Source organism: Ambystoma mexicanum, chromosome 7p, assembly GCF_040938575.1.
Source record: "Ambystoma mexicanum isolate Mex_15411 chromosome 7p, UKY_AmexF1_1, whole genome shotgun sequence".
NCBI classification, from domain to species: Eukaryota; Metazoa; Chordata; class Amphibia; order Caudata; family Ambystomatidae; genus Ambystoma; species Ambystoma mexicanum.
This window is the reverse complement of record NC_090939.1, coordinates 647,170,966-647,196,860: the sequence shown is the minus strand read 5'-3', so window position 1 is coordinate 647,196,860 and position 25,895 is coordinate 647,170,966. Positions and strand designations below refer to the sequence as shown.

The following is a 25,895-nucleotide window of genomic DNA, read 5'->3' as shown; positions in this document are numbered from 1 at the left end:
ATCTTAGGGATATCTTTCCAAAGCGCTACCCACTGGGTTCTGGGGATGCCCCCCGACCTCCTTAGTGTTACTTCCCACCTTTTCAAGCAACTCCACTGAACTTCTTGTTTCTGTATATTTATAAATCTATAAAGGGTTGAGACTAACCTTTCTGCGCCTGTGTTGGTCAGTGTATATGTTTCAAAGGAGGTGAGGTCTCTTGTGGCTGCTTGCTCAATGAATGGTGTTGTAAGCCAACGTCGTAGCTGCTCATATTTAAATCTATCAGAATCTCCTATGCCTAGCAGAGTTTTACATTCCTCAAACGATCTGATGCTCCGGTTAGAGAACACATCCCCAATTTTAGTGCATCCTGCGATTTCCCACTTCCTGAAGACCCCCTCCTCCATTCCCGGGGGAACTCTGGGTTACCAAACATGGGTATAAAAGGAGCTTGTGTATTGGTTAGGAAGACCTTACTGGATAACTCGTGCCATGTGTCTAATGTTGTTTGTCACCTCGCTGATGCGCACGTTAGGGCGTCTATATTGTTTTCCTTTCCATAGGGTCTCCGCCAATGGGGCCTGCACTACCGCCCTATCCTGCCTGGCCCATATTATTTGTGGGTCGCCCATGGTCCATTCTTGGAGAATCCACAGTTGCACAGCTTGATAGTATTTATAGAAAAGTGGGAGGGCGAACCCTCCCTCATGAAGAGGGGCTGTCAGAACTGTTCTTGCTACCTGCAGGTTTTTTTCTCTTCCAGATATATGACCCGATTGCCTTATTAAGTGCTCTAAAGGTTTGGGGATCTTAATCGGGATGGCCTAGAAATAGTAGAGAAGTTTAGGCAGGGTATTCATTTTTATTGAAACTGTTCTGCCCCACCACAAAATCATTAGTGGATTCCACCTATCTAGGTCGCACTTGATTCTTTTCCAGGAGCGGAGGGTAATTTTCCCCATAGAGGCGTCCCACCCGATCTGTGAGGGTTTTGCCCAAGTATGAAATCCCTTTATCTGCTATTCGTAATTGCAGGGATGCCGCCTGCCTCTTGATCTCATCTTGGTTCCCCGCAGTATTAGTAGCTCCGATTTTTGTCTATTTAGTTTTAGCTTCGAGATTGCACCAAAGCTTTCCATTTGCTGTATCGTTTCAGGAAGCAATTGTATTGGGTCCATAAGAGCCAACAGCATATCTTCTGCGTACGACACTACTTTATGAGGTCTCCCTGCCATTTCTATTCCTTTGACGATCAGTGATTCTCTGAGTTTCATCAGTAGAGGTTCCAGATAGATGGCATATAGGGGTGGGGACAATGGGCATCCCTGTTTTGTTCCACTAAAGATAATAACTTTCCCAGTGACGTCCCAAGTTATAATTAGCTTGGACCATTTTTATAAGCCGTTCCCCCATCCCCATATGTGTCAGTATACGGCAAAGGTGCAACCATTCAACCCGATTGACTGCCTTTTGGGCATCGATGGACAGCAATATTGCTGGGGTTTTGGATATATCCATCTTGTCCATCAGATGGATGATTCGCCTGTGGTTGTCATGGGTCCAGAATAAAGCACGATTGATCTTGGCCGATCAGGTCCGGTAAGTGGTGCTAATCTACCTGGCAAGATTTTAGTGCATAGTTTTGCGTCAATGTTGATGAGGGCTATTGGTCTATATGATAAAGGTTGTGGTGGTTCCTTGCTTGGTTTGTGGAATACCAATACCTTGGCCTCATTCATGGATGACGTGATATTCCCCACTTCCTTGAACAAGTTAACTAACCTTGCCAAGACTGGGGTGAGGATATCTTCATATTTCGTCCGGACCCGGGGCTTTATTTAATGGAAGTCCTACTATGGCTTTCTTTATCTCTTTGCCGATTTGTCTATCTAGGGAGTGTCTGCTTACACTAAATGTGGTATGGTCAGCGAGTTTACGTATGTGTCTTGATCAGCGTTAGCCGGGTTGTCCGATTTGCATAGGGCTTCATAATACTCCTTAAATACCTCCCCAATATACTCTGTCCGTGTCTACAAAGCTCCAGATTTATTTTGGACATTTTTGATCGTTGGGTTATTTTGTTTGGCTCGCACCCCAACCGAAGCAGCAGGCGGTAAAAGCAGTGGCTGCGGCGCCCCCCCCCACACTGACCCATGTTTCCTCCGCAAACAGGCTATTCACGCCAGAGCGAAGTCCGCCCCTGCCCCAAGACACAAGCAGAGTCTTCCCCCTTCCCCGCCTGGTGCAGATTGAAAAGGAAAGGAGCAGCATTGTGGAAGCCCGGGGAATCAGGGGACAAACCGCAGTCCGTAAGGAAGCAATACTGGCCGGTGGAAAGAGGGCCTCCCCCTTCCCCACCTGGCGAAGTGTTGGAGGAGAGGACACAGTGCTAACTTGAAGGCCCGAGGGAGTGAGGACAAAGCGGAGCAACCCAACACGACCGTGGCTCCCAGCTAATGAGCCACGGTCTGAATATTCCAAAGCAGCCCCAGCAACTACAGAAACCAGCACCCAGCAGTGAAGCAGCGCATCAGGCCCCCAGTAACTGTGGCAGCATCAGGGGAAAAGGTGCCAGTATTATAGAGGTCGACCAAGAAACAAGGCAAATCCAGACTACCAGGCACAGATCGCTCCAGGCAGAAACAGGGGGTAAACAGCAGCCGGAGGACACTCACTACAGCTGGGGAATACTCACCATCAGGAAGAGGCCAATAAAGGGAAGCACAACAGTTGCTGCCAAGCGAAATAGCAAACCTGGTAAAGCGGGCCAACACCACCAGAGGCACATGTAAACCATCTGCCATGCCGTGAACCAGTGCACTAAGGCCAAGCTCCAAGCTATCGCTATGCCCTGGCGGAAGCAGAAACAAGTAGAATGGAAGAGCAGCCAGATATCCCAGGGTCAGACCACGATAGTTCAACCAAAGCAGACATTCAGCTTCTTTGGGAGAAATAAGGTCCATCAAGTCCACCCTAACGGATAAGGTCAGACCTACAGGCCAGGATGGGGAAAGTCAAGGATCGAATAGAGGCTCTCAAAAATAATGAGCTATCCAACCACCTCACATTAATGACCAGCAAAGCCCAATTCCAAGACCTGGAACAAAGAGCGAGACCTGCCATTGAAGATCGATGATCTGGAAAATAGGGAAAGGCGGACGAATATTGAAACTTGAGTGAAAGCCCCGATATCCTCTCTTTTCGATCCCGCAGCAGCCACAGACTCTGAATTTGACAGAGTACACAGAGCCGGAAGCCCGCCAAACGGTCCGAGATCTGTCCTAGTGAAATGTAATTACTATAAACACAAAGTGGACATCTTGAGAAAGAGTCCATCACATTTGAAGGATCGACCGTGAGAATCTTCCAGGATCTCTCTGCGCTGACACTCCATCAAAAGGAATGGATGCCGACTGCTCACGACTTGGTTAAAGGAACAAGATGTTCGGTACAGATGGGGATTCTCCTTTTCACTCAAATTTGAGTGCGTGGGAGAGGACTACCATGTCACCTCCGAAGAAGCGGCGAAATGTGTTCTGGAAGAGCTGCAGGAGAAAGTGCAACAGATGTGACAAGAATGTGCGCAGAAGATCAGAGGCCCAGCAGACAGGCCAGCAGCCTCTTCCCCCACGTAGAGGACGGGCCCATGGCACAAGGAAATTCAAGCGCTTCAACACTCCATGAAGGCAGGTGCAGCACAGTCCTTACAGAAGAAGGAACAAGTTACTTACCTGTAACTGATGTTCTCCACCATGGGTCTGGATTCACATGCTCATGAATAAAGAATACATAGCAGTACACACATGCACAACCACGGGAGGTGGCAAGGCTCAACATTAAGCATATCTTACCTCCTCACCAGGCTCACCTTCAAGCGAAAAGGTTGCGCAGCACTGCTTGACTGACTCTGGACTCCTCCCTGGAATCCCGGTCGATGCAGTAGTATTTCGTGAAGGTGTGCGCCGACCTCCACGTAGCAGCCCTGCAGATGTCCAGTAGGGGCACACCAGACAGGAACGCCATAGTGGCAGAGATCGCTCAGGTCGAATGGGCTCTCGAACAGCCAGACAACGGTCGGTTTGCCAACTGGTGACAATGGGTGATGCAGCCAGAGAGCCACCTGGAAATGGAAACCTTGAAGAGGCCTTCCGTTGGTTCACAGGGCAAAAGTTCAAACGGCTGTGATGTCTTCCGAAAACACTTCGTCCGGTCCACGTAGAATTCAGCATTCTAGCCACATCCAGCGAGTGCAAAGTCCTCTCAGCCGTCGACGGGAAGAAAACAGGTAACACCAAGGGCTTGTTGAGATGAAGTCTGACGGCACCTTGGGCATGAAGGAGGGGTGTGCCCGTAGCATCACCCTAGTCTCGTGGAATGTCAATTAAGGTGGTTTACAAGAGAGGCCCTGGATCTCTCCCACTCGTCGTGCAGAGGTGATGGCGACAAGAAACACTGCTTTCCACGATAAAAACTTCAGTGGTGCCGAATGCATAGGCTTTAACAGGAGACCCATGAGCCTAGTCAGCACCACATTGAGCTCCCACGCCAGGGCCAGAGCCTTCACCAGCGGGAACAAAACAGAAAAGTCCTTTTATGAACTCCTTGACCAGGCGGTGTGACCATAACAACGACCACACCAGAGTCCTGGTGTAGCGAGAGATAGCTGCCAGATGAACCTTGATGGAAGCATGAGCCAACCCTGCCTTGGCCAGCGACAGTAAGTACGGCAGCACCTGCAGAGCCGTAATCCGTAGAGGTTCGAGTTTCAGTGTGTGGCTCCAGCCTGCGAACCTCTTCCACTTATGTCCGTAGCATTTCAGTGTAGACAAAGTGCTGGCCTTGGCAAGCACTTCCTTGCAGTCCACCGGGAGATCGTATCCACCAAACTCTCGCGCTGCAGGAGTCAGGCCTGCACGTTCAGCGACCATGGATCGTGGTGCAGAATCGCGCCTCCTTCCCTGGCGAGAAGATCTGCGTCCGCCAGAAGCTTGACTGTGGGGAGGCCGACATGTCCAGAAAGTCCGGGTACCATATCTGCCTCAGCCACGCCGGTGCGACGAGGTTCATCCTGCACCGGGACGGTCCGAGTTGACTGATGAGTTGCAGAAGCAACGGCAACGGCGGGAACGTATAGAGGAACAGGCCGTCCTAGGGGAAGGAGAATGCATCCCCCATGCTCCCCCGCTGGGGGGAACACTTTGTGTTCGTCGCCGTCGCAAACAGATCGATGTGGGGATTGCCCCATCGTCGGAATAGGAGATCCACCTTGTCCTGCCAAAGTTCCCACTCATGGCACTAGCGCAGCTCCCTGCTGAGAGAGTCAGCAACGGTGTTCTTCACTCCTGCCAGGTGAAATGGGACGAGGAATATCTCCTGGGCGACGGCCCATCACCATCGGTCCTGCGCTTATTTGGAGAGCACCGGGGATCTGGTGCCCCCCTGCTTCCGGATGTAAAACATTGTGGTGGTGTGGTCTGCGAAGATGTGCACCACCTTGCCCTTAAGTGACGGAAGGAAAGACTTGAGGGCCCAAAAAAATGCCCGTAGCTCCAGAACGTTGATGTGCAACGACTTCTCCTCCGGTAGCCACAGGCATCTTGCGTGGGGAGGACTGGTGTGTGCTTGCCATCACTCCAGGGGATGCGTCCATTGTCACCGGCTCCTAATGAGGAGGGTCTGGAATTCCGCGCCCGCCGACAGGTGCACGCAGACACCCCCCCTCCATCAAATCGCTTGACAAACTCTCGTCAAGAGTGATCTTGTCCTCGAAGCTTCCCGATTCCTGGATCCAAAGGGTGTCGAGGAACTCCTGCAGCGGTCGCATCTGCAGCCTTCACAGGCGCACAAGGTATATGCACAACAACATCATGCCGAGGAGGGACTTGATGGACCTCACCTTTGCGTTCTTCACGGTCAACAGCCGGTGTACCTTTCCCAGGATGGCCGCTATTCTTTCCTCCGACGGGGACGCCAGGCACGACAGTGTTGAGCCGGGATCCCAGAAACAGCACGTCCTGCAATGGCACCAAGCAGGACTTCGCAAGGTTTATCGAGAACCCCAATTCGTGAGTAGCCGGACGGTCCCCGCTGTGTGCTCGCCGGCGGTCTCTCTCGACTTCGCTCGGATGAGCCAATCGGCCAGGTAGGGGTAGACGTGAATTCCCTGCAGGCGCAACCACGCCGCCACTGGCGCCAGACAATTGGTGAAAACCCTTGGTGCCAACTTCAATCCGAAGGGGAGGGCCCTGAATTGGTAATGCTGCCCTTGGACCACAAAGTGCAGAAACTGGCGGTGCCCCTTGTGAATGGGGATGTGGAAATAGGCATCCTCAAGGTCCAGCGATGATAGGAAATCTCCTTCTTCCAGCTGTCCCAGCACATGCTGAAGAGCGACAATGCGAAACTTCTGGGACCTGATGTACTTATTGAGGCGGCAGAGGTCCGGTAGGGGTCTCCAACCGCCCGTCTTCTTTCTGACGAGGAAGTACCGAGAGTACACTCTGGAGCCTTCTTGGGAGGAGTTCTCTCGCGCCCTTCCTCAGCATGGCCCATACCTCCAGAAGAAGTTGAGGAACGTACTTTTCCTTCCTGGCCCCCGGTGGCATGCACGGACACTTGGGTTGAAATTCCAGGGTGCGCCTGTGGGCCAGGGTGTCTAGCACCAAACAGTCGGTGGAGATTGACTTCCAGATGCTGACTAAGTTCGCCAGACCTCCCTCTGAGGTGTGCGGGTGGGGGCCCGACGTCATGGCCGGTTCAATCCTGCTTCCCCGTGGGGGCGCCACCCGGGAGACCTTGGCAACGACAATGACCTCCTCCGGACTTGCTGCAGGACCTGTAGGCTTCCTGGGCCGAAGAACGGGATTGTTGACGATAGGATGATGAGCCACCACCAAAACCTTTGGAGTATTCCTGGGACTTACCTCCGGAGGTCCGAAAGGATGGCTGTTGTTGCTGGAGTGTGCCCAAAGCCCGAGAAGTCTCGGTATCCGCCTTGATGGCCTGAAGCGACTCGTCCACAGTGCATGTCCAACACCCTCGACTGTACATCCTGGCGGAAGCTAGTGCCCCTCAACCTACCCCACTGAAGGCAAACGCTGTTGCCCATCTGATGGAAACCTGTGTCAGTGATGTCCGTGGCCACCGTGATGGTATGGTCTAATGCCACCTCGCCTTCTTGCAGGATCTCCAGCGCTTCTGCTCTCTTGTCATCGGGAAGGAAGTCCAGGAGGGGAGCGATCTTGAACCACAGCTCCCTGTCATAACGGGCCACGAAGGCCAAAGCATTGGCCGCCTTGATCGTCGTCGCAGCATACGAGATGACCCGTCTCCCAAATGGCAACCAGCTTCTTTCCCTCGCCGTCCGGGGGTGGAGGGGCGGGGGGTAAGAGGACGACGATCCGGAAGAGGACTTCTTTGCCGCCGAGACCACCGAGTCCGGAGACGGTTGGGACCCGAGACACCTGGGTGCAGAGTCTGGCACTCTGTACTTCTCGTACCGGTCCCTATTAGCCGGAGCCGAGGACGGGTTCTTCATAAGGGATAGCCCCTCGTCCCAAATTACGTCTAATAGAGGGATTGAAACACTGTCTTCCTCTTGGCCTCCCGACGCTGGTACAGGAAGCTTTCCTTATCCTCTGGGACCAGCAGTTGAAACATCACACAGAACGCACAGGTCTCAGCCACGTGCGTTTGGTCGGAATACAGTAAAGGCACAGGGAGTGCCCATCGTCCAGGAAAAAGGTTTCGTAGTCCACATCCGGGGCAGATCCTGAACAGAGGCGTCGAGTCTCCTTTATCTTCAGCCATGTCCACACGAGGTAGGCCTCAAAGAATCTTCTGGAATCCTCCAAGAAGGGCACTCGACGATAAATAGGCCTTGAGGGGCGTAGAAAGTCCTAAAAAACGGGTCCCCATTAGTCGGATGATGGATCGATGGAACTTGAGGCTCAATTAACCGGAAAAATAGAGTAAACTCTAAGAAAAAGCACAAAACGCAGTAAAAAGCCAAGAGCTAATCACGAGGACTCCCACCACTATAACGTGCGGTAGAAATCTAAAGACGGCTGCCAGAGGAGGGGCTTAGGTAGAGGGCAGTCATTAGCTGGGGGCAGTAGGATCCAGAGATGAGTGATTGGTTGTTAGGAGAAAGAGAGTTCAGAAATGAAACTGATTTTTTTCTTTACTGAGGATTCCCAGCCTGACGACAGGGAATATTCATGAGCATGTGAATCCATGCTAGACCCCATGCTGGAGAATGAAACGCTTGTCACTCACAACTTTTGGCCACCCAGAAAGGGGCGAGCCACACAATTCACAAGCTGGGGTAGCTCCGGAGAGGGGTGGAGGGGGGGATAAGCGGGGGAGCTTGAATTGAACCAATAGAACTAAGACATTATCACCCCGCAAACCAAGGTCGTAAAGTTACATTTCAGTGGCTACGCTAGCTAGTTCTAGACAACGACATTTTTATGCCCACAATCTATTATCGTCAGCATGAGTTTTACGTAGGAAACAATTAGATTACCTCGGTGAGTGAGGGGGGGTCCCTGTAGTGGGGTCCTTATTGTTTTTAAGGCGTCTCCAACCACAGGATAATCCCCCTTGGAAGTACTCTTCAGGGGAAGGGGAGGTTGCACAGGGGACAAGAGCTCATTTAATGCAAAAGCAGTAGAACCGCACAAGCTGACCAAGCGTATTTGACATATAGTAAGTTGGTCACTCAGGGCTATCAGTAGGCGCGCAGAACCATGGTTAAAGGCAATAAGACTACATCTGACACAAGGTTATGGCACAAGCTAACAGGGACAGGTTTGGGTCACTCAACTTAAAAGGGCTGAGTTCCACACAAAAACGCTCCATGCTGGCGAGAGAATTTAAGATCTACAAACTGGATGTAATGTTTGTCCAGGAAACCAAGTTTGCGAAAGGGAAGGAATTCAAGGTGGCGTGGGGGGAGGGGAATAGGAGGAGCGCTATGGGCATCCGAAGAGTTCAAGAAGGGAGATGTAGGTATCATCTATAGGAACTACAGATCACACAGGTCCACAGAGACAAGGAGGGGCGATGCATAGAGATTAATGGCAAGGTAAGGACACGCCGTATCACCCTCTGCGCTGCCTACGCCCCGAATCAGAAGCAACTGGCCTTCAGTGAAGATCTCTTCACTTTTCTAAACAACTGGAAGACAGGAACGCTGATATGTGTTGGGGTGTTTGGGGGGGAGAGGGAGGAGGGGATTTCAACACATATCAGACCCAGCAATGGATTGGGACTACAGGAGACAAAGGGCGACTGTCCCCCAGCACGCAGCAGGCACAGTTTACAGATCTCCTGAAGGCCAATTATCTTGTGGACGGGTGGAGGGAAATGTACCCGCAGAAATGTACCCGCAGAAAAGAGCATTCACCTACTACTCACCCCCTCACCTCTCGTACACACATATAGACTACATACTTATTGAAAACGCAAATGCATACACGATACAACAAGCCGCCATTGAAATATTGGATGGTTGGATCACAAAATATGTTTGTTAGAACTCGATTTGGGACCCCTCCACCTTCGAGCCCCCAGCAACTTTGCTGGATTTTAAGGACTTGATTTTTTTACCTGGAGAGCGAGACCCTTTTTCCCACTCTGTCATTTATTTTAATGTCCTTTTGTACTCTTTCTTTTGGTTGTGGAGTCTGACAAACTCCAAGGCATCATCTTTTACATTGTGTCAGACAGCACCTTTAGTGCAATTACACAGGGAAGTCTCTTAGATTTCCCCAAGGTTTAAATACCTTCTATGGGATAAACTACTGTTTCCCAGAGCAGTAAAGTGAAATTGACTTTACTTACATTTGTAACTTTTTAGACCCAGCACACACTATCTTACAAAAGGGTGCTAGAGGGGTTACCTAATATCCCCTTTGTCTAGCTTCCCATGTACAAATGTTTATGTTCCCCTTTTCTCGCTGTTGGCAGGTGTTTAAACTAAACAACCATGGTGTGCATTTACCACGGGCTGCGTTCGCAGCTACAGTAAAGCACCCAAATGTGCCATTTTTGTCAAAATGGCCCGGTGGTCTTTTTTCGCCATTTCTTTGTGGAAGGGTCCTTCTTGAGATTTACTCTGCGTGCCAAACCAGGTTTGGTTCCATTGTTCGCTTTGCCTTTGGCGGGATTCACGAGTAAAGCCTGCCTCTGGCTCCAGCGTGTCTGGGGTAGGTGGGAAGTGAGGGAGGTGCCTGAAACTCCCTGTGCTTAATCTCCTAGGAGACCCAAATGTACTATGTAGTGATTGGCCGGCTGACTGTCCGGCAAGGACAGCCACCCTGCTCCGTGGTTGACGGCTAGGCTGGAATGAATGGGAGAGAACTGAATAAAAGGCAAGGCTTTTGGTTTGGAAGGCAGAGTCGACCACTGGACAAAGCAACGGAAGAAGAACTTTAGGAGGACGCCTGTTGCAACTCCTGGACCGTTGGTTTGCCCGGTGAAGCCTTGCTGCGGTGCCGAAACGCCAAGTTCGCATCAACAGAGAAGCCCCTGCAATGACGACTTCTCCTCTCGAGTTGGTGGGACCAATCAACTCCAAAGTAAGCCACCTGGACATCCATCTCGGAGCTGCTGCTGGAAACCGTAGAGCCAGGGAGAGGAACATCAGTTTGTGCGTGTTGCTTTTAAGTTGGCCAAAAGTTCCAGGAAGGTCCTCTGGACTCCCAGGAAGCAGAACTGACCGAGCCCCCTCAACAGAGTGCGGGACCCCAGAAACTATAAAAATCCATCTCGACAGCCAGGAACCACAGTGCTGCAATTTGCGGTAGATGCAAGCAGCTGAGACACTGAACAGCCACTTAAAGTGAAGTTTGCCGGTTGCGAGTTTTGGACGTCCCAGTGCAGGAGTCCCCTGACGTCATCCCTCTTGTCCCCAAGAATGAGGCCCAGGAACAGTGAGATCTGCAGAGCTGCACAGGAACAGGAGTCATCTGCTGCATAGTTTCTTCATTTTAAAAAGTTACTGTGTAAAGTCTAAGAGAACTTACCTCTTACTGTAGAGTTGCTTGCATCTTCTACTACTCACAAGTCTAATCAGTGTGTGGCCCTACATTTGAGTCTTCTTTTCTTCAAAGACTTCTAATACATTGTGCAACGACTTTCTACTTGCCTACAAAGAAGTGCCTCAGCTCACAGACTTTTGTCTATTGCCTTTGGTTTAGCCTCTTCCACTGAATGACTCTTATTGAGGGATCTGAAAGTAGTTGTCATGATCTCTGCTTCCAAAAGATCAGGACTTGCCCGACTCCCTTGGAAGCAGACCCATAACCCCGGTTCCGAGTGCCAGCCAGTCTCAATTGGGACCTTTTAGACCCTGTCCTGGCGCCAGTGGCACCAGGCTCATAAAGATGCCCAGTCCCAGCGCTGGAAGCGCCAGGCTCATAATGCTTGGGTGGACTTACCTGCAGCAGACCATGCTGCTTACTTACCTGTCAGTTGAGCCCCTGATCCTCTTCTGTTTGGGACTACTTTTCCTGTTGGGTGGGGCAGGAGCCACTCCCTAGGTTCAGAACACTGGAACTCTTCTGGAAAGCAGGAACTCTTTTCTTACCTAGGCGAGGCTGTCGAAGGAGACACCTAAGCACTACAGGAGGCTATTTAAACCACACCCGATGGATGAATCTTGCTTTGCGTTATTCTGCATTCTCTGCAGCAGTACGCTCATCGTGTCTTCTGCTTCTGATCCTGGGCCTAATGGAACAAAGGCTTACCATCCTGGAATCCAGTCTTCAGCAGCACCTGTAAAGACAAAGAAAGAACAGGTTAGCACTACGGTCTTCAGTGGCAGCGCATCTCTTACCTGGTCCATCGGCTGTCACCAACGCCTCGCGCTGCATTCCGGCATCTGAAAGACAAAGGCTTACCTACTCTTCGCATGCTCCGGAGGTCTTCGCACTGCATTCCGGCATCTGAAAGACAAAAGCTTACCAGCTCTTCGCACGCTGCGGAGGCCTTCGGCGCTGCATCCCGCATCTGAAAGACAAAAGAAGGTGCGTTTAAAGACATTGGGCAACCTTATTACTCACGTGCCCTTACTCCTTCCCACGCCGAATCCAGTGGGTATTCCAGCACCCTTCAGCTTCTCTAAAGCTCCGAACTTGTACCTGCAAGATAAAAGGGACAGTTAGTGCGCATCGTGAAGCAGGCTACAAGCGCTTACTTACGTGCTTCCAGGCGCTTCTATTCCTCACGCGGGTTCGATCCTCAACTCTCATCAGCCCGCCATCCGCCTTCGCCGGAACCCTGCAAAACAAGAGATATCATTACAAAAGACTTTTAAGACATTTGAAGTGCCCAGAACTTACCGTTCGTGCAGTTAACGACGGACAGCAGTCGTCTGAGGTCAAGAGGCCTGCACCCTTATCCAGTGAAGAAACTGGTTACGGCACCCTGCCCCGAGGCAGATGGAGAGCTCGGCGTTCACTTACCTAAGGTGAGGGCGTTAACCTTTGGGGTTCTACAGGAGAAGAGAAAGGGAAGAGGAGAGAGGCACCCAATAACCCCAGTTCATTAATCCCATATTTTCTATCTGCAGACATCTTACTCTTCGAGTCAGACATACAGTGCACAGAGGTCCAGCCCAAAGAGCCAACCGTGTGTTACACATCACCTTTGAAGATACGGTATTCACCCAGTCAAGACCGGCGCCTCTGCGGGAATCAGGTGAGCGTTACAGTAGTTGCCTGCTTAAGAATATTTGTGGTCTCTTGTTTGTTCTAAATAATCTTTTCCTTTGACTTATTACTATTATTGTCTGTGGGCCATCCCAAAAGGGTATCTACTGATTTAGAGATATTAAGAGTGTGTATTTCATGAAGTGTATTTGAGTGTTACTGTTATATTGCTCCCTTCTGAAGAAGGCTTATTCTAACTGACTGATAAATAAATTAATAATTTTTTATTCAAGAAACCTTAAGTTTAAGAGTTTAATTGAATACTTGTAACTGTAAATCGATGTATAACTCCACTACAGCTCACATTGACCCCTCTTGAGATAAGCCTGGCTGCTCAACACGCTACCAAAACAGTGTAGTAGAAGCTTATACCAAACGTTGGGTTTCCTATACCTGTAGTCAGAGAGGTTTGTAGTGTTCCCAGAGGCTACTGCATACAAACATTGTCTAACATCAAGCAATGACACAGGAGAGTTAGCACTAAACACTGTATGGGAGGTGGCCAAAGTCATGCTACGGGGTGTACTGATCTCAGAGGGAGCACACAGGCAGAACGAAATTAAAAAGGGCAATCAGAGAAAAATAACATATCCTCCAGACCCAGGCGAACAGTAGAGAGGAGACCCTAGCGGATCCCAGGAGCTCGGAAAGGAATATGGCACAATCAAGCACTGATGCAACTCAGGTACTTGAAGCAAAGATTATGAGAAATGAGACAAGGCCCACACCTTGCTAGCCCAGAGGGCGGATAGAGCAGTCCACAAACTGAAAGGTAAAGGTGGGGCGGGGCCAGGGGAGATAAAACGATTTGCCCGATTTTATGACTCCCTATACACCACAGAGTAAGTGGTATCGAAGAAGAGATAGCCCAATACCTGAACAACATCCCTCAAGTACTTTTGCCAGTTGAGATCCTAAAAGTACTAAACTCCCCCATAACAGATGAGGAAATACTGGGCACCATATCCAACCTTAAAGTGGGCTTTGTGCCGGGGCAAGACGGGTTCACCCCAGCATTCTACAAAGCACACAGCAGCTCCCGAACCTCATTCCTAGTTAAAATCTTCAAGGGGATCCTAGAGAGTGGCCAGGAGGCACCAGTCTCATTCATGGAGTCCAGAATTCAGAGATCGCAGTGACTGTGCATCGCACCGTTCCAATATCCCTAATAAACATAGGCTAAGATCTACACCAGCGTCCTGGCAGGGCAGCTGGCCCAAATCCTCGCCCAGTTAGTTCATACATATCAGGAGGGTTACGTGAGGGGCAGACGTACGCAAAACCCTAGACCTGCTAGCTTCCATAAAGAACCAAGACGAATGGTCCATCGTATTGTCAATAGACGCGGAGAAGGCATTCAATAGAGTGGAATGGCCCTTTCACTGTGCAGGGATGAGATGGGCGGGAAAACAATGAATAAGAGGTGCACAGGCCCTATATCGTGAAGCCACAGCCAAGGTGGTAGTAAATGGCATCGCCTCAGAACCCTTCGTCTTGACACACAGCGCACACCAGGGCTGCCCATTGTCTCCCCTCCTGTTCGCCCTACTCCTTGAGTCCCTCGCACAAATAATATGAGCAAACACCAAAATCCGAGGGGCGACTCGATTGAGGCGAGAATATAAATGTATAAAAGTTCTTAGACTTTACAGTACCTCTGGTTAGAAGAAATGGTTCCAGCTGGCTTCTGTTCCTCTGCAGCTCTGCAGATTCTGTTGTTCCCGAGCCTCAATTGTGGGGACAAGAGGGAGGACATCTGGGGACTCCTGCTCTGCAATGGGAAGGTCAGCGGCAGCAATGGGCAAACTTCGATTCAGTGGTTCTTCAGTGTTTCAGCTCCTCGCGTCTGACAGCAAATAGCAACACTGCGGTTCTCGGATACCACTCTCGACTTTCCTCGCATCTGGGATCCAGCACTCTGTTGAGGTGGCTCAGGCTTGGTCAGTCCTGCAACAGGGAAGTCCGAAGGATCTTCCTAGCACGCAGGTCAGACTTAAAAGCAGAGCACACAATCTGGTGTTCCTCTCCCTGGCACTTTGGTCCCAGCAGCAGCAGTGGAAATACAACCAGCTTCCAGAGGATGTCAAGACAAGCTTACTTTGCAGTTGATTGGACCCACCAACTCAAAAGGGAGAGGTCGTCCTTGCAGAGCTTCTCTAGTCGAGGCGAATTCGGAGCTTCAGCACAGCAGCAGAGCTTCACCGGGCAAACCAACCGTCCAGGAGTTGCAGCAGGCGTCTCTTCCAAGTTCTTCTTCCGATTCCTTTGTCCAGTGGTCGACTCTGCCTTCCAAGCCAAAAAGCCTCTCCTTTTATGCAGGTTTCTCCCATTCATTTCAGCCTAGATTTCAATCACACTGCCTCCCTGAGTATTTCCATTCATCTCTGAGGGAGTTGAAGGTGTCCAAACTCTGACCTCAGGAGCCAAGCCGCTAAGTTCAGAGTTTGCGGGCATGGGTGTAGTGTCCACCCTCTGTCCTGAGACATGTTGCACGGGCAGGGTAGTTTCACAGGGGTGTAGGGGGAAAGAGGGACATTTCCATCAGATGAGCGAACCAGGGTTGGCGGGCCCACATGGGGGCCACCAAGATCATGGTAACTGGTTCCTGGTGCACCAGGAACCAGTTACCATGATCTTGTGCACTATCTTGTTGAGTAAGGGAGTCGGGGGTGGGGGGGAGCGTAGACAAATTTCCCTGACCATGTTATCCAGTCTCCGTTCCCCTTTGAGCGGTTCTGGGGGTACCTGGAGGCGTAGTCTTGGCATTGGGCGTTCTCCCGAGTTGTGAACAGGTCGATCTCTGGGAAGCCCCATTCTGCGAAGACGTTGGAGACGATGTCTTCGTGCAGATGCCATTCGTATTCTACAGGCAGTGGGAAATCTCTGGTGAGCACGTCCGATAGAAGACAGTTCTCCAGCAAAGTGTTGGAACAGTAGGAACATCTTGTGTTTGAGAGCCCACATCCACATTTTTTGGGACAGCTTGGATAGTCCTGGAGAGTGTGTGCCCCCTTGTTTGTTTAGATAATACATGGCTGTGGTGCTGTCTGTCAGGACTAGGACTGTTTTCCCCTGTAGATGTCTTTGAAAGGTCTTCAGTGCTTTGAATACCGCTAGCAGCTCTAACAGATTTATATGGTTGGATGCAACTTATGGGGACCACACTCCATGCGCTGCCTGCTGAAGCAGGTGAGCCCCCTGCCTCCCCTCCCCCGTGAGAGATGCGACAATCGTGAGAGATGCGACAATCGTGAGAGTGGCTTCTAATCTGGGGGTGGTGAAGGTTTTCCCCTTCAAGCGGTTTTCCCTCGACCACCACCGCAGAGAGAACGAGGGCTGGCGAGACAACTACCAGATCTTCGCATTGTCCGCTGGCCTGGTACCACTGACTGTTAAGCCACTCTTGCATGGGACGCATGCGCAGCCGCGTGTGGGGAACTAAGTAAATGCATGACGCCATCATACCTAGCAAGCGCATGGCCTTGCGTACCGTCACTTCCCGACTGGCTACATATTGAGGGATTTGAGAAAGCATGTTCTGGACCCTCTCGTTGGAGGGGAAGACTGAATTAGAGCATCTAGAAATTATTGACTTGACTGGGGTCTAAGGTGTATTTTTTCTCATTGATGGAGAATCTCAGACTGAACAGGAGGTCTATTGTCTTCTGAGTATTCAATAGGCATGTTTCGTAAGAGTCCCCTGTTATGAGCCAGTCGTCGAGGTAAGGGTAAACCGGGACGGATAGTCTGTGCAGGTGTGCTGCTGCTACTGCCAGGACCTTTGTAAACACCCTTGGTGCCGAGGAAATGCTTAAGGGGAGGACTTTGAATTGATAGTGCTTGTCCTCTATCACAAACCTTAGATATTGTCTGTGCGCTGGCAACATTGTTTCAACAGTGGGATTACTTCCTGCAGAGTTACCATACAAAACTTTTGAGGTTTGACAAATTTCTTTGCTGGGAGCAAGTCTAGGACAGGGTGCATGGTGAGGTCCTTTTTGGGTAAAAGGAAGTACACTGAATAAATACCCTTGTTTACCTGAAGAATAGGGACAGTGTCTATGGCGTCCTTTTCCAGCAGTGCTTCCACCTCTTGTTTCAGGATTCGCAGATGGTCTGGCGTCAGGCGTCTTTGTCTTGGGCGGTCTGAATTGTGGGGATTGGGCGAATTCCACAAAGTACCCGTGGGTGACTGTTTTTAGAACCCACTGGTCTGATGCAATTCCCTCCCATGCCGAAAGGAAAGATGTTAAGCGCCCCCCGACCGGGGTGACATGGGAGGGGACCTGAATCCATAGGTCATTTCTGACCAGAGGCTGTGGCTCCCCTGGAGTTGGGGCCTCTGCCTTTACCCTTCCCACGCCGCTGACCCCTAGGTGGATAGTTGGCGGGGGTGCTGGATGTGTGCCCCGAGTTCCAGTTGTTTCCCCGTATTGTACAGGTTCTGTGAGGAACGGGATTGGCCTCGAAAGGACCAGCGGGAACCGCTTCCCCTTTGGGGGAGGGCTTTTGAGTGATTTGTTGAAGAGACTTAAGAGTCTCATGCTCTTTTTTGGCAGTTTCTAGAGCATCGTCGACTGCTTTACCAAAGAGGTTTGATTCCTCAATAGGTTTATTTATAAGGGCTGCTTGGGTCTCCGGCTTGAAGCCTGAGTTTCAGAGCCAAGCATGACGTTTGAGCTGGGTGCCCTGAGCTAGGGACCTACCTGCCGTTTCTGCAGTATCCAGGGTGTTCTTTATTACATTTTTATTGAATTGCCTGCCCTCGGCCACAATAGGGAGTAATTTGGTTCTTGCGGGTTCAGGCACTTTCTGGAGACCTTCTTGCACCAGGTTCCACTGTGCATCGCATAACTAGCAAGCAACGTAGTGTTGTTTGCTATGCGCGTGGTAAAGGCAGCGGTCGTGGTAATTTGTGTAGCCAAGGCGTACAGTCTTTTCGACTCCTTATCGGGAGGTGCCTCTCCTGTAGCCAGGAGTACCCCAGCCCGTTTCTGGGTGGTGATAACCACTAGGGAATCGGGGGTGGCATGTCTTAAGATATTGAGAGTCGGTAGGCGATGGTCGAAATAATTTCTCCACCCTTGGATTCACTACCCTGGGCTGGGCTGGTGTGAGCAGGGAAGGAGCCAATCCCCCTTTTAATGGAATTTAGGAGAGGAATGGCTTGGCTGGAGGGGGGGTTTCTCTTTGAGAATGTCCTCCACGAAATCTTGTTCAGGTATGGCCTCCTGGGTGGCAATCTGAAAGTAATCGGCTGCTTTCCTTAGGATGGCATTGAAAGTCATCTGATCGTCTACTGCTGAAGCTGGTGGGCCGGAGTGGAAGGAGGGGAATCCAAACATAGGACCTCTGTGTCCTGATCATGAGTAGGGAGCGCTCATGGCTCCGTCTCAACTTGATGAGTGTCCTCCCAGTTTTCCGTGGCATCCGCCTGGTCATCTTCAGTGTAGTCCTGTAGGAAGGTAGTATCCCCTTCTTCATCGTAAATGTCTTGATAAGTGTCCATCTGGATTTCATCTTCAGGGTGGATGGAAGTGAAACATTCTTGAGACGGTACTATACTTCCCGGAAAACTCAAAGTTGACACAGAAGGGGCGTCCTCCCGAGGTCTCTTGGGGGTAGGGTACTCTGAAAGCGAAACAAACCTTTCCAAACGGTCCATGCACCTTTCAAATGTTAGCCTGGTCCATTTAGACGAACCAGAAGGGTCAATGGGTGGAAAATCTTCGTTTTCCTCCCTATGGCGCCGAATTAGTGCTAGAAAAAGGCTCATGACTGTCTTGGTAGCCCTTGCGATGATCGGGGTGCTGTGGTGAGTCTTTCAACGTGTCCGCGGCACACTCCTTGTGCTTCATCGACTCTTTAGGCTTCAGCCCCACTGCCGAAGTAATTCTTGCAATGCTTTCGGCGATGTCTGGCGAAGCGGGCCGTGCCGTATGACAAGGAGGCTTAGCGGTAGATTTTTCGCCTAACGAGCGACTAGGGCACCTAGCGGTGGATTTTTTGCCTACCGAGAGACTAGAAGGCCTAGCGGTAGATTTTTCTCCAACCGGGACCCTAGGGAGCGTCGGAGCATCAACCGAGCCCGCTTCGCCAGCCAAATGCGTTTTTGAGGTTGCGCCCTTTATTTTCAAAGGCCCAGTCGCAAGACGCTGCTGCGGATGCGGGGAAGGCTGTTGATCTTCAAGATCAGATGGAACCGTCGAAACCGGGATGGGGGTTGTGTGTTTTGTGTGGGTTTTTTGTATGCCCGTGTCGAGGGATGTTGTCCCAATAGCGTGACTTGTGTCAGGCCTAACGGGGTCGGGAAAGGGTGTGGCGGACCTAGAAGGGTCCGTCGTAAGGTCGATGGCATCCGGTACGGATGCTTGGCCATCACTAGTGCCCCAGTCCTTCCACCGGTATCTGACCCTGCAAGAGGGGCAAAACCAAAATGGTGTCCTTTCCATAGCAAAAGGCAATGAAGGTGAATACCAGACCTAGAGGGTAAAGAGGGGGAAAGAGGAGAGACATAGCGGAAGATATGACCACCCCGACCCCACTCTCCCTACTGTGAAGTCCACCGCCGTCGAAAGTTCCTGCAGTCTTCGTCGTAGTAGCTGAACACCGTCAAAGTGACTTAGGGGAAATAACCGACGTTAAACGAGGATAAACAACGTCTCTTATGAAGAGCTTAGCAATAGGGCGGACAGTTATCTGGGCGGAAAAAAACAATCTGAGGGACCTCAGTGCGTGAGGCATTTTGGGTACACTACACATCACGATAGGGATAGTGTTACAGACACGCCTATGTAGACGTCCCCTTGTGGTCCCCGAAAGACAAGATGCAATACTCTGCGTTTACCACTGGATGTCAGACCATATGCACAGCATGTGACTAAGCAGATTAACAAGCATCAGAAACTTAAATCTTCCAATGAAGTCTAAACAAGTGTTTCCCAGCAATAACAGTCTAAAACAAGTTAGCACCTATGAGAGACAGAAATATCAAAGTCAATGGACTAGAAGAGTCTGCAGGGAGCCAGGACACCCAAAGTCAATTAGAGCACAGTCTATGGAGCAGAGTCAATTCTTAGATGATTAAAGTCTTGCACAAAGTTAGAGAGTTTTGTAGAAATCAATTATTGGGTCTAAATTCTAAAGTCGCATTTTTCACTCAACGAGCAGCAAATCTTTTAACATAGTCACTTACTTGATGGATCGACTGACTGAGGAGTCTCTTCTTCCTTTTCTGGAATAGGGGATTCAGGAACAATTTCTATTGGAGAAGTTACTTCCGCCATTGGTTCTGAAACTAGGAAAACATTTTTTTACTGAGAATGCATACCAATTTATAATGTGCTGTGGTTTACTAAATGGGTAAGAATTACATTTAAGGATCAGCTATTTTTATTTTTGACAACATATAAAGCAAAACGAAAAGGTGATGGCTGGAAGGCGTAGAATTAATCTTAAACCTCTGGCAAACCCTCCAGACCATTGTTCTTTGCCTGCCAAGCCATTACAGAAAGGGGAAACACCATATGCAAATCAGGCTTGGTTCCACCCCCAAAGGGGCAGTCCAGCCCGAACTGCTAGGTCACATCCCTTCTGCACGAGACCACAAGCAATCCCAGCCTCATTGGGCGTCGTCAGTGAGGTGTAGCTTGAGTCTCTAGGCCCAGCAGGCACAGGAACCAGTTCTGGGTATACCCGTCCACCTCGGGGTGACAAAGCGAAAGAAAGGTGATGGCTGGAAGGTTTACAATTATTCCTAAACCTCTGGCAATAACTCTTGGAAGCCCTCCAGGCCATTGTTCGTCTGCCAAGCCATTACAGAAAGGGGAAACACCATAGAGAATGCGCAATAGATAACCAAGCTGCACCTCACTGATTAGGCCAAAACATATCTGGGATTGCTTGCGTTTCTGTGCACAGGAGAACTGGCTCAGCAGTTCTGGCTAGGTTGCTCCCGCTGGTGGCAGTGCCCGACTAATTTTGCATATGGCTGGACCCCTATTGCAATGGTCAAACTGGCTAAAAAAAGACGGTGGTGTGGAAAGTTGCCCAGAGCAATGCCAGTGGTTCGGATTTATTCAAAACCTTCCACACATCACTATTTTGGTTAATGTTTGACAAAAAAACGAACAACCGATTACATAGTCAATTGCATCTGAGCTATTCAAATACTTTACCAAATCAAAGTTGCCAGGGCAGAGATAGAAAGACAGAGGAAGTGCTAGTAGAGTACAACACTGCACTGGATTTGAAAAAGACTGCTGTTGGGAGGAGGGTTTTTCAAAACCAAAACTGGTGTAGGGCTCTGGAAAGCCGAACTTGGTGGACATGTAAGGCTTAACACACAATACAACCAATCTTGCACTTGTAGGTGAAAGTGGCAGGGCTTAGACTACGAAGATAAGAAACACAGTTTTAAGTATAATTAAAATATACGCACAAATTTGTCAAGCAATAGATTGTCCATACAGGTGAGTATCAAAATATATTTGTATTTACAACATAGATGCATTAAGTTAAGGGCACAGCAAGCTAAGTAAGACATGCACAATCATAACATTTCTGTCCAATTGGGGCATTCACCCAATTTTAGATCAGCAAAAGTAATTAAGTAAAACACTGCAACATGCTAAGGTGGGGAGAATCAGATGTTAAAGTACATAAATAAAATGACAAGGTATCCTAAGAAGTGCAGCCGTACTCTAGGAACAATGATCAATCAGAGTATAAGATAAATAACCAAACTTGGCTATTAAGGGGAGTTTTTACTAGCTCCCAAAATGTACAATATAGCTATATGGAAGGGCTCACTTAATTGGCTGTGGTTGCATTACAACAATTCGTAGTATATTGTTTACAGTTTCCGTATCAAGAACAAGGCAGTGTGGGTTATATTGACCCACTCAGCGGCATTGCCCCACATCACTTAGCTGCATTTGCGCAGAAACAACCACAAAAAGGGTTGCGCTTGCTCCTGTGAGCGCCATGGCTCAAAACTGTGCTGCAACAACAAAAATGGCGGCACCGTCCTGCCAAACACATCGGGCAGGATGGAACCAGGGGGCACATTGAAGGAGACTGCCAGCGAGTTCCGGCATAAATAAAAGGAAGAAAATAGAAAAAGCAGCGTTGCTTTGCTGCAAAAACCAAAATATCCATTCAAAATGAAAAATTTTCAACCTTTAAAAATGTTGCTTTGATTCTAATTCCATCTGTTCATTCTGAAAGCACTGTGATTAAAAAGGCCCCGTCATGCCCAGGATATTTCACTGTGCTTCACCAAAACCAGGTATAATTCCGGAGTGACAGGCCCAGTCAAACCAACTCTGGGAGAAATCAATAAGCAACTTTACTTCACTTGCACGGGAACACGCGTTTATTTCTGTCCAAAAAGTATCCAGGCTCAGCAGTTCAAAGAGACTAACTCTCTGAGCCAGGTCAAGTCAATGTATCTATGCTATAGATAAAACTCCTGCATTCAAGGTAATGACTACAGCTGTAAAGACAGTGGCAATCTGACAAGCTGCCAAAACGGATTTAAAGAAAGAAATGCCAGCAGTTTTAACACATGTGGAAAAATGGGCTTTGCTGACTGAAGGAAAAAAAATGGCCCGTTTAAAAATAAATTGTTAATGAAAGCCTGTTTACTTAGCAATGTAAAGGGATTATGTTAGTGGTGATACTACACACATAGGCTATCTTCTTTCACAGGTTTGTTTTAATTCAGGACCCAAAATAAGAAATTAAAGAGTTTAAAACACATAGGCTGGATTTGCAAGCTCTCAGAAAAACCAGTCATTCCAGTTGCCAGCCATGAAACGTCCCCAAGGTAGGGAGATACACCATAAATCCAGGACACGCTGGTGAAAATTGCCAGCTTGAAAAAACTTTGAAGGGGACAGGACAATGAAAGTTCACACGCTCGTCAGACACTGGTCTGTGCTCCAGGCTGGGACAATAGCAGTCCTGGGGCACTCACCTGTCAAGTGTGAAGGAGCAATAAAACCTTCAATTAAACTGGAAACCCCCACTTTGCCTTGAAGGAAATGACAGTTGGCAGCAGTTGAAGTTAAAGAAAAAACTAATTACCCAACAAAGGAACTGCCTTTTGGTGCCAAAGACTATTTTATAAAGAAACTTTAAAGACTTTTTTTTATCTCTGCAGCAAGAATTAGTAAAAATGTAAAAAGTTAGCAGTATCAAATCTAATTTTATGGGCTTTCTTAAAACTTGGTAGAACTCATTGCCGCATGGGGAACAGAAGTTATAAAATATGACCAATTACAAGGAAAGTAGTAATGTTGCAACCATAATATTTTGTACATACATCCCTTGGGATAATTTGCATCTGTGTATAAAATTGTGGAATTTTAGGCCAAATTTTTCATGTGTAAAATTACCAAAATGCATCAGAAGGGCTAAACAAAGTCCCACAGACCCAAGGATTGGACCGATCTGTGCTGCACATAATATGTAACCTGTGTGTATAATTTGCCAAGAGATTGCAATTATAAAAATGTATGTTTTTGGCAAAATCGGATTTCAGTAAAGTAAATGTGGGAGTTTTTGGACATTGTAAAACTCACCTCATAAACCTGACATAATTCCCTTGGAAATCCAAACCAACTGAGAGCGAGGGGGAGACTAGCACCCTTGTCCAATCCCTTTGTTAGGGGTGTGTTTAGTTAAGCCTGCCCCAGTCATATACTTGGATGATGTCACTAGGCATTATAAATAAGGGTCCCTGACAAGACTCTAGACACTTCCCGATTTCGTGCGCTGCGTTCCTGTTTCATCTTCCAGATCCAGACCCCCAACTACAAGGCCCAGCATTGCTGATCTTACCCCAGGGTCCACTGCAAAACCTAAGCATTGCTGATCCCATTCCCAGCACAGCCTCCAATATAATAACCCACTAAATCTCCCATTAACATGGAGAAAACTGTGGTACTTTGACGGCAAGCCCAGCTGGATCAGGATGCCACTCACTGCATGCTGCTGCCATCCTGCTACCCTGATGACCTATATTATCCAGTGACCAGAATTGCCAGTGCAGAAGAACTATCCTATGGTATCCATTTCCTGCACAGCTGATTTTGTCAAGCTGTCCTTTGCTAGACCAGATCCGTGTGGTGACCAGAACCCAGACTGTCCCAAAATCCTAACTAAAGTGGACTGTGAGTATCAATAGGAACCATAGTATACCTTGCCTCGTCCTTAGTTCCCCTCTCTTAAGTCATCCTATCCTTACCCTGATAAATTGTAATACCGTCAGAATCATTCTTGCCACCCTGCCAATGATTTCTAGTGCTAGCGCCAGTTTCTTTCATAATTTTGTCTTGTGAAATCCTAAGCCCTTAGTCCTATTTCGAGTGATCCGAATGGTCCCGCCAGGGCGGGCGCTGAGGTGGTAGGGTTGAATTCGCGAATCAATCCTGGAGCTTACTGTGTCCCTCTCTGGTAGCCTAGCCTGAATGCTCTAGTGTCGAGTAAAACTGTTCTTGTCAAAACTGATTTATTTTCCTTTTTCGTGCCTTCATTTTCTCAAAGTGCACCTTCTTAGATCTTGCATAACTCTCTCAATTTACCAGCTGGAGACTTACTTTCACTTGCATATTGTACCTGTGATCCATAGCTATTGTCCAACATAAGAAATGTACAGTGTATTTCACCCGTTTTTATTAAAAACCGTTTTGGTAATTTCAGGCGGGAATTGCAAAAGTTTGCTAAATTTCCAACGTGTCATTTGCTGCAATCTGTTTTAAACCTGCCACTCAATTTCGACTGTATGCTCTTCATTAGCCATTGCCTGTGATTTGTAAGTACTTGTAAATTGTTCCTGTAGTGAGGAATAATATTTGTTTCAAGGTTTTTACACACATTCATTAATTCATTCATCCATCCATTTTCGAGAGTAATTTTTAGCATTGCCAGGGTTTAAAATCAGTTTTTGCTCTCTTGTTTGGGGAGGGAAGGTCTGATTTCAATTCTGTTTTCCATTTGTCATTCCTGATTACCTGCTGTTTCTGTTTATCCATTCTAAATTGATTTGTGGGTTGAGGAAACATTGCAGGGGGAAATTCTAACTCAAGTGCTATTTTACCTAAAATCAAAAAGTGCTCCTATTTCCTGGTGTTTTGTAGATTTGTCAATAGAAGGTTAAACTAAGTGCATTGCTTACATTCCTATTGTTAGCACCTCATTGGTGATTGCTGCCCCATATTAAAAATGGTATGATTTCTTTTGAATTGTAAAATAAATATTACATTACATCAACCAGTCTGGTTCATGGTCCATTGTGACCCTGGGTATTTGAAAAGGGGTTGTGATATGAGTGGTGTAGCATCTCAATATTGAATCTAACAAACACCTAAGCATTTCAATTGCGCGCTGCATACTAGGCAGAGACTAAGGTGTGCGCCGCCTGATTGAAATCATTAACAGCAGCTACCAACTAGTTGGACCCAAGACAGGATTCTTATACCCAGGTTACACACCGAAAGTTAAGACAAGAGCAGCTGCACAGTAGGACTTTATGCACTATTGGATTGCATGGGGAGTAAGGAGGCATAAAATGGGTATGCAGCCTGGGTCCTCAAACTCAGACCAAGACTACCTACAACTCCAGATAAGTTAGAGCCTTTGGAGACAACTGCTCTTGCTGTTGGTTGTGGCATTGGGGAGTTTGTGATTACAGTTGCTACTTTTGTCAACTGGTGTTAGGTAAGAATTGATGTAGTCACACTGTACCTGGTATTTGGTAACCCAGCTTTTGGTATAGGCTTATACTACACAAATTGGTAGTGTGACTGAGTAGCCAGGCCTATCTCAAGAGGCGTAAATGTGAGCTGTAGCAATGAAATTCGCAAATACAAGAAGCCAAGTAACACTTACACTCAAGGTTTTAGTTATAGTTATTTAACATCCATTTTTAAATAAGCGCTCCTTAAAAAGGGCAAGATATGCAACAATCAGATATACTTTAAAATACTTTTTCAGAATCAGAACAAGTTAGTAGATACTCTTTAGAGATGATTTTTACACACTTCCTACGGCCGGAGGTGACTTCATTCACAAGGACAGTAATGGCATTTATGTATCACTAGCTATACTTTGCAGATTCTGAGGCTGCAAAAGGGAAAGGTTAAAAGGAAGGAAAAGGGTTAAAAAAGGTTCTCAGTATAGGTGAGGAAAATT

At 48.4% G+C, this 25,895-nt stretch overlaps 1 protein-coding gene across 1 annotated transcript in view; it reads right to left on the bottom strand.

The window, feature by feature from the left end:
* The window catches only part of EIF5B (eukaryotic translation initiation factor 5B), a 1,211,079-nt gene that overhangs the window by 727,642 nt on the left and 457,542 nt on the right, over positions 1-25,895 (bottom strand). The window contains exon 8 of the mRNA XM_069636688.1: positions 19,894-19,995. Coding sequence (XP_069492789.1) covers positions 19,894-19,995 — 102 coding nt within the window. The remainder of the gene's footprint in view (positions 1-19,893; positions 19,996-25,895) is intronic.